General features: G+C 39.9%; 2 protein-coding genes across 2 annotated transcripts; both read left to right on the top strand.

Annotated features, from left to right (window-relative positions):
* Positions 1-2,485: 2,485 nt before the first annotated feature.
* On the top strand, positions 2,486-4,705 carry gjb1a (gap junction protein beta 1a). The gene is made up of 2 exons (XM_029519383.1): positions 2,486-2,513; positions 3,477-4,705. Exons 1-2 carry the CDS (start codon positions 2,486-2,488, stop codon positions 4,208-4,210), a joined length of 762 nt encoding a protein of 253 aa, XP_029375243.1. The 3' UTR covers positions 4,211-4,705.
* A 3,187-nt stretch (positions 4,706-7,892) lies between these two features.
* On the top strand, positions 7,893-8,963 carry gja2 (gap junction protein, alpha 2). The gene has a single exon (XM_029518640.1). It carries the CDS (start codon positions 7,893-7,895, stop codon positions 8,961-8,963), a length of 1,071 nt encoding a protein of 356 aa, XP_029374500.1.
* The last annotated feature ends 597 nt before the right edge of the window (positions 8,964-9,560 follow it).

Here is a 9,560-nt window from a genome sequence, read left to right as displayed (position 1 = left end):
GTGTGATCCTTCATTCAACCTTGACCTTAGTATGGTGTGACTTTCTGCATGAGAGCATACAACTACAGGAGTCCTGCCAAAGGAAGATCATTAAGTTGTATTTATTATAAGATAATTTTTCGTGTAGTAGCCTGCAGCATTAGGAATATAAAAGAAAACATTATTCTGACAATAAAAGCGATGAACATTTCTATCTTGGTCTAAGTTTCTCTCCTGAGAGTCTTGATTGAAATGGTGTCTAGTTGACACACTGAAAAAATGCTGATTTAATTTCATCTCCCCCCAAAGGGACCCACTGAATCCTTCACTGCTGATCACTGATATTGTGCATTAACAGTTAGAGACCTCCAGATGTCATCCTTCATACTGAAATGAAAGAGGGGAGTATTGTCAGCTCATAAATACACACTCAGCTGTGAAAGCTTGATTTGAATTCAGATACAGACAATTGAGCCAATGAAACAGTCAGAGTATGCGTGAAAGGCCCACAGATTTGTGCAACCAGAAATATTACTTCATTATTTAAGAAAACCCAAACACCTGTATCCATCACGCTTTCATTTAAATTGTCTTGACATTGTATAGTAATCCTTCCACATAATTCATAACACGTCTGATAACAGTAGAAATTGAATCAGCAAAATAGCTGTGATGAGCAGTGTACAGCCATTTAAAAGTCTTACTCATCTGCAGCTGTTTCTAAATGTTGGTGGCTCATTTCCTAGAGACTCACCTTTATCTCAACGTTATCATTTGCATTGACAGAGTTTACTCCATACAAATGAAGAAAAAAAAAAAAACTCTATTAGTTTTCAGTCTTCACTGATTTTCAAAATTTGCAACATGCCTCACTCTTTGTAGCTTTGTTCAAACTATTTGATGCTTTTGAATATAATGTTTTGTTCTAATTAACTCCCCTGATGCCTGATGACATTGTCAATATTAAGTCCCCTGCTACTCTCTATTTTTCAGACAAAAGGACAACATGTACACACCTCACAACGGCGCAGAGGATCAATATTCCTACCAGGAACTGCACTAGTTTTGGCTATCTAAAAAATTGCAGTGGGGCATTTTAAATATTTATTTCCCTAGATGTTGCTTAAAAAGGAATAAAGTTATCTGGAATCGCTCAGACACCAAAAGAAAAACTTGCACCATATTATCTACACTGCATACCGGAGACATCCTGTATGCTCGTGCTTGTGTTACTCCCCTAGCTTTACCGTTGTTCTCTAAACACGGAGCTTCATCTCACTGCAACTGTTGGATTACATAAAGCTCAGCTAGTTAACCTTTAACATCCAAAGAAGAAAATTGAAACTGACAGGAGGTTTTTATTCTCTCTGAGAGGTTAATTCATCTGCTTGAAGAGTAAGGCACAGAAAATTTGTGGGTTTTTTTGTACTGTCAAATGTGTCTGCAGAGACTAAAGATTTAATCTGTGGTTGAATGTTAGGTGGGTGCAGAAAGGGGCCGAGAAGAAAAAATGATGCAGGACCCTTGTCTTCTTATCTTTAGCTGTAATGGGTCATTCTTTGTTTTAGACCTAAATGTTTTACTCCATATTGCGTCAAAAACATCCTCCACTTCCTCTGCAGAACACAGCACAATAAGGACAAGAGGACTGACTGCAGGCCCCACGCAGATTCCTCAGCTGGGCAGAAATTAAAATGTTTGATCTGAATCTGAAGCTGTTTGTTTGGTCTGGGTAAATGGGCCTATTGTATGCAAATATTGCGCACAGCAGCATATGACCTCTCCAGTGCAGGGCAGTGGCTAGTGTGAGAGAAATCATTAGCAATGCAAAGTCATGGTGCTCTGATACTCTTGTTCCCAGTCACGGACTGAAAAAAAAAAAAAAAAATCTGCCAATGTCAAAGTAAATGTTTCTGGATGTACTTTACTCAAAACTATAGCTGAAGGTAAGTTGCTTCTATTCCTTGCCGTGTTTCCAGCTAATTTAGCTAAAAAAATGTTGGATAGTAATCATTTCAGTGTGTCAAGATGGTTGATTCTGTTCTTAGTTAAGTGGATACTTTATTCTTCACGGTCACCTTTTTACTAAACATTATCTGTGACTCCTCAGCAAAGATGCTTTTCTCCTCTAAAAATACTTTTCTTTTGCTTTTATTATGAAATTCAAAACATCATTGAGGCATGAAGCTGGTCGCAAAACAGAGTCTGGGTGTTTATTTTATCATCTTCTATTAAACAATGACATCATTTTGTACATGTACATGATTTTCCCGGCAACAATCAGACAGAAGTACAGACCCTGTTACGTAGGGTGCAGATGCCCACTTTGCATGCTACACGACGGCAAATGGTGAAAGCATGTCACATGATGAATGGTGCCAGACTTGACTGTTTCACTCTTAAGTAGCCTGCCAACTGCAGAGGGGCTGCAGAGAGGCTTTCTTCTTCTCTGGATACGCACCCATGCCAAACCAGCGGGTCAGCATTGTACTCTACATTGCCTCCTATGCCTCTTACACCTCCTGCTGAGCCGGGTAACAACTCTGACATTTATGTTAGACTGGAAATGCCAACATGTTGAAGATGCAGAACAACCAATACTGGAGCAGAGGAGATAAACCTCTTTGGATATTTTTAAAACTTGAAATCAGTGTTTGCCTTGGAAATTTGATAAGTTTTGAAGTGGCTGGAAAGAAAAAGAAAAAAAGAAAATACTGAAGTTAATTTTTAAAGTATCAATTTCTTAGCTGGGACTAAACTGTCTCATTTGTAAACCTACAAAATTATGTAATTTCTAACTGAACCTGATGATATATTCATGGGCTTTAACTAACAGCTATTATCATCATAAAGTCTGAACATTATTTTCTAATATAATTTGGTTTTGTTTGCTTGATGAAATATCAGATATTGAAAATGGTCACTACAAATTCCTCAAGTCCAAGTTGGCATTTTCAAAATGTTTATTTGGTATGACCATGAATTTAAAACCTAAATAAACTGATTTGCCGCCTTGTCCACAGAGGACAAGGCAGCAAATCCTTACTATCAATCTTACAATCAAGCTGGAACACACTATTTAAAACCTTTTTAATCCGCCTTCACAATGTGACAATCTTTAAAGATAAGTACATGTGAAATAATACTCCACATTTTAATAGCATAGGTTAATAGCACCGTAGCATGCTTCTTTCTCATAATAGTATTTGTCAGAGATTTAAACAAAGAAAACATTTTAAAAACTTCATAAGAACAAAAGGCGAAAGGTTTAACAGGCAGGAGGGAATTTTGGAAGCACAAGTCCAACAACACTTGTTGTTCAATGAAGTCTGATAAAACTTTTGTTATTTATACCTAAAAATGGGAAAAAATGTCTTATGTTGTATTAAATATTGTATTTATACCAAAGCAACTTTATCGCTCCAAAAGAGGAAACAACCTGCACAATCTTCTTTCACCCGTCGACCCTGTGATGTTTTTTGTTGTTTCTCCATTAGACCCGGAACAAAAGATGAACTGGGCAACATTTTATGCCGTCATCAGCGGAGTGAACAGGCACTCCACGGGCATCGGTCGCATCTGGCTCTCTGTCCTGTTTATTTTCCGTATCCTGGTCCTGGTGGTTGCAGCAGAGAGCGTGTGGGGCGACGAGAAGTCCGGCTTCACCTGCAACACCCAGCAGCCTGGCTGCAACAGTGTCTGCTATGATCACTTCTTCCCCATCTCTCACATCCGCCTGTGGGCGCTTCAGCTCATCCTGGTCTCCACTCCCGCCCTGCTGGTAGCCATGCATGTGGCCCACCGTCGCCACGTTGACAAGAGGCTCTACAAACTCTCAGGAAAGGCTAACCCCAAAGACCTGGAGCAGATAAAGACCCAGAAGATGAAAATCACAGGCGCTCTGTGGTGGACGTATGTCATCAGCCTGTTGTTTCGTATCGTCTTTGAGGTCACCTTTATGTACGTGTTTTACATGATCTACCCCGGTTACAAGATGATCCGGCTGGTGAAGTGTGACTCTTACCCCTGTCCCAACACGGTGGACTGCTTTGTGTCGAGGCCCACAGAGAAGACTGTCTTCACTGTGTTCATGCTGGCCGTGTCAGGGGTTTGTATCCTGCTCAACATTGCCGAGGTGGTCTTCTTGGTGGGAAAGGCCTGCAGCAAGCATTTGCAAAATGCTGGAGACTCAACTATTGGGGCTTGGATCCAAAAACTCTGCTCATACTAACAAAATACATAGATTTCATACCTGAACAAAGGGATTTTAAAGTGACCTTAGTGCCACACAGCAAAACTTAATTTAACTTGTAAGTGTATTCATTTAATGGCACCATACCCCTCAGTTTGACATAGTGGTACGTCAACCAGTGATTATAATCTAAGTGTTCAAAGCATTCAGTGTTCGGGCAGCAAGTTCCACACCAATATGCATCACATTCGATATTTCAAATCACTCCCAGCAGAAATGAAATGTCTTGTGCCATGAAAAAAACGACACTGTAAGTAGTTGCACTCAGAGCAACAATAATGTGTTGTAACAAAGGATAATAACTTGATCTAGCCACATGAAGATGATTTAAGTAACATTTTATAATACCTTATTGCAGACAGCTATGCTAAAAGCTTCTATTGTAATGGACCTTTTGGCATTTTGAATTTTGGTCTTGAAATGAAAATATTAAGAATGTGATCAGTGCCATCAGATTACAAATCGAATACAACTTGCTGCAATATTATTGTGTTTATATTTATAATATTCTATCATTTAAATAAAATATAATCACATATGACATACTTTTGTTTAAATCATCATGAACTCAATCTAAGGATTGATAGCTTCTCTTCAGTGAGATGTTATACTAATACAGAGAATTTGTTGCATTTCATAAATGTTAAATGATGTAAAATGAAGTGGTTGCTTACACAGACTCCTTTCTTTGGTGGTTAAAGAGAAAAGCTTGAACCACTCTCTTTTCTGAATTGTACTACTGATTTCTAAACATGTCATTTGAATTTATTTATTTTGAAGCTGGATGTGTGTATATTGTCAGTACACTTAAGCGAAATGTCAACCAGAGGTTGTTTTCTAACTTTTTTTTGTCTGCAAATCAAAATTTAAAGGGAGAAGATAAAACATTTGTGAATTATCTGTACCGTCTCAAAGATGACTCCATTATGCAATGAAATTAAAAGAGCGCTGGTGTATTTTGATAGGATTTCCTGAGTAAATGGAAATATATGGTGACAGCATAAATCACCAGAGACCCGCAGTCCTCTGTAAGATCAAATTAAGCCGCAGTCAGAGCAGAGCCACTTTCCTGTCACCAGCGTGACTGGGAGAAAAACAAAATGTGAAGGAAACGTGGTTACGCTGCACCATCACCATGTTTAGGCGTCCGATCCTCAGAGCCATGTTGCCACCTGTGAGAAAACATCTCAGGCTGCTATTAAGCTCTACTGCTGAAGGCCAAAGTGCTGAGTTTTAGAGTTATCAATAGCCTCGCCACATTAGGGGTCAGTGTGTATGTGACAATGGTTGACCTGGGGGACAGCTGGACCTGGCCTTGGCCGAGCAAGAGGGCGGTTTTCTTTTTAAGGAGTGTATCAACACACACCATCCACAGAGCTCAGTTTGATTAAAGGCATATTGGCAGCAAGGTACTAAAACCAATTTTATCCAGTCTATTATTCCTGTGATTTAGTGCGACTGTGTGTTCAGTTTTATTTTGGAGTGTTCTGCCAACACATCTTTCAGAAACGTTCATTTTTCACAAGATCGTCACAGGAAGGTCGATATTGGTTGTATATTTTTATTATTTTAATTATTTATTGACTCGGATGTTTTTGATTTTAACGAAGCCCAATGCTCTTCTACTTTCTGGTTTCAAAATCTTAATTCAAACCATCTGATTTGATCTAATGTAATCGAATTAGAGTGAATAATTTAACTTAAATAGCTTTTTATATTATTGGGTAGTTTAACCTGCACTGATATATATCATTAATATTAGTGGCAAGTAGTGACAATAACTGTCATTTGCACAAATTACACAACCAATGTAATGTTAAGAATGGGAAATATTCAATCAACATTTTTTTTCCTGAGTAGTGCCTGCATAACTTTATTGGATTTTACTAAGCGCTAGAAATGTTAAGAGAATATATGTGCTGAATGTTTCCCTCTGATATGTCCTGAATATGTAGAATATTTAGCTCAGATAAGATGCAGCAGATGTTTGAAATACAAGAACTTCAGTGAAAAAAAAAGTTTACTTTGTTAACAGTTGAGTAAATGTACTTAATTACTGTCCTCCGTTGTTCTGCTCATCTGCACAAGATTAACACATGAAGAGTTTAACTAAAGGACACGGTGTGAATAACAGCTCATGTTTGTGCATTTATCTATATCACCAACATCCATAATACGTGTTACTCACTCCACAAGCAGCAACCCTGACTCCAGCACTGAGGGACGACAGTGTCTAATACTGCCAAGGGTCAGATCACCATGAGAGTGACAACAAAGCCACTCCCATCACCATGAATTATATTTAGCACACACTGACATGGAGGACTAACCTCCACTCACTGGCCAGTCAGTCCAATGGAAACAGCTCTAAAACAAAGGATTTGATACTTTTCTACGTGCTGGCATGTTTTCCATCTGTGCTCTTATTGAGACCAAAAAGGGATTTGGTTGCGATGGCTTGTTGAACACTCAGCATTGATCAGGTCAGAGTGGGAGGGCAGCAGATGGGATCACAGCCACCAGTAAAAACTATCTAAGGAAGTTTATCTTGGCGCAGCTTTTCCTTGGTGATTCCGGAGAACACAGCCTCTGTGTGAGCTGGAAAACGGCTCAGTCACCAAATAACTCTGGATCTGCATTGCTGCAGGACATGAACATTGTCAGGTATGTGTTTTTTCATGAACATACTCAGGATAATCAATTATTGAATAAATAATTAAATAATCACAAAAGTGTTACAATTTGGTTGAGGACCCGTACTTGAATAGTCGAAATAGCATCTTAAATTTTTGGGTAAACTTGGGTGAAGTGTTTTTAATATTTCACAGCTGACAGTCTTATATTTTAAACAGGTACTCACAGTCTTTCTGCCTCTGATCACATTTTCGGATTATTGGGACCATTTCTAAGGGACAAGAATGGCCATGTCTTAGGCAATAGCTTCTTGAAACATAAACTGAAAACCTAAATCTGGAGTCAGTGAGCACTGTTGGGCACAGTGTCACAAGATTCATGCCGAGCATAAGCTTGTCTGCTCCGGGGATTTTTCTCTCACACAGTCAGCTGTGTCTTGGCCTGTTTTACCACCAGTTAGGAATACAAATGCTGAATTCATGATTAGTCAGTGATCCTATCATGACTGAAGTAGGCATAAGTCTTTACAGTGTCTGTAGAGTGGCAGAAATAGTTTGATCTTCTTCTTGAGGCTATAATTCTGTGATTGGCATCATCCCCACTTTTAATGTTTTGCATGCATAAAATCCATACAATCACAAGATGCTGTCATGTGAATCAGGGTTATATGAGGTTTATTTTTTTACTATAACAATATTTCAGTTTTCCTCTTTTCATTTTTTATTTTCTTTCAGCTCACTGTTTCAGTTTATATGATGAAACCTTGCTCCTTATATCATCACCACTCTTAACACTGTAAGCAGGTGGCAGCTGCCTTCAGAAGAAATAAAAGGTTTGTTTTCACAAAAATGAGGTACTGTAATTTTATAAGATATTGTACTTTCTTTGTTGTTGTTTCTTGTTTCTTTCATCCAACAGCAAGTAAAACTGTGATAAAGTTTATATATTTACTGTACATTTTTCCTTTTCCCCAAAGGCAAACCTTCTGGTTTTGTCAGTATAGCTGAGTGTGCCCCTGTGAGCCAGTATGGGGGACTGGAACTTGTTGGGAAAGTTGCTGGAGAGCGCCCAGGAGCACTCTACTGTTGTGGGAAAAGTCTGGCTTACAGTGCTCTTCATTTTTCGTATCCTGGTGCTGGGAACGGCAGCGGAGAAGGTCTGGGGCGACGAGCAGTCCGGCTTCACCTGTGACACCAAGCAGCCTGGTTGTCAGAATGTCTGCTACGATAAGACCTTCCCCATTTCTCACATCCGCTTCTGGGTGATGCAAATTATCTTTGTCTCGACGCCAACACTAATTTATCTGGGCCACATCCTTCATCTGGTCCGCATGGAGGAAAAGGAGAAACAGAAGGAGAAGGACCTCGCCATCCTGAATGAAAAGCAGCAGCAGTTTACTGGCAACAAGAGCAAGAAGGCCCCAGTGAAAGACAACCAGGGCCACGTGCGTCTGCAAGGTGCACTGCTGCGCACCTACGTCTTCAACATTATTTTCAAGACCCTGTTTGAAGTGGCGTTTATTGTAGCTCAGTACTTCCTGTATGGCTTTGAGCTCAAGCCGATGTACACCTGCGACCGCTGGCCGTGCCCTAACATGGTGAACTGCTATATCTCCCGACCCACTGAGAAGACAGTCTTCATCATCTTCATGCTCGTGGTCGCCTGCATCTCACTGCTGCTCAACCTCGTGGAAATGTACCATCTAGGTTTCACAAAGTGCCACCAAGGGCTCCGCTACAGACGCTCACAGGCTGCAAACGAGGCCCAAAAGCACCTGAATGAGGCGGTCATGCCATTTGTGCCGAGTTATAACTACTTTGCGGGTCATCCCACTGTGCCTGAGCCTTTCCCCGCAGACCCAAAGTACGGCATGGCAGAACCAAACTCAGCTTACAGCCCGTACAACAGCAAAGTGGTTTATAAGCAAAACAGAGACAATATGGCTGTGGAGAGGAAAGGTAAATCCGAGGGGGATGATATGACGGAGAGGAAAACCTCTAGTCCTGGCTTTGAGAGTCCTGTTGAAAATCAACGCAGGAACAGTCAGTCGAGCAAGCACAGCAACAACAAGAGCAGGCTAGATGACTTGAAGATCTAGGAAACCATCTGTGTTTCTATCTAAGACTCAGGAACATCATGCTTTAAAATGTTAATTAAATATTTGCATGAGCTTGGAAAACTTTAATGGGCAAAGCTAATGAGCAAAGACAAAACTGGTCATAGCTGTGATCAATTTGCAGTTTGAGATTTGAGCGCACACAGAGGTAGCTTTGTAAACCTCCAACACGGATGGAGCAAAGTAATGGATGGATTGCAAAAAAATATGTACCTGTAGGCATAAACAGGAGACGTCCCCAAATGGCTCAGATTTTCAGATGGTGTTACTTAATGCATGATGTTACTTAGAAGGAAGCAAAGAAAGCCCAGTGCTCATTCAAATCAATTCCTATTAATAACTTATTGCTCCTCCATCCTCACAATATTTGCCTGCTCACAAATCTGTGAGCAGGCAAATGAGGATTTCAGATTAATTAACAGTGCACGGTTTTTTGCACATGCTCAGTAGTTTTGACACTGATGAACCTCTGTCTTTGTGAGTGCAAGCGCAGATTATTTGATTTGATATTGATATTTGATATTTGATATTGATATTTGTTTACAAGTAGTTTACTTGAGCTAAAACTGTGAGGTGCAT

The sequence above is a fragment of the Echeneis naucrates genome, chromosome 14 (assembly GCF_900963305.1).
Source record: "Echeneis naucrates chromosome 14, fEcheNa1.1, whole genome shotgun sequence".
Taxonomy (NCBI): Eukaryota; Metazoa; Chordata; class Actinopteri; order Carangiformes; family Echeneidae; genus Echeneis; species Echeneis naucrates.
This window is presented reverse-complemented; position numbering and strand designations above follow the sequence as displayed.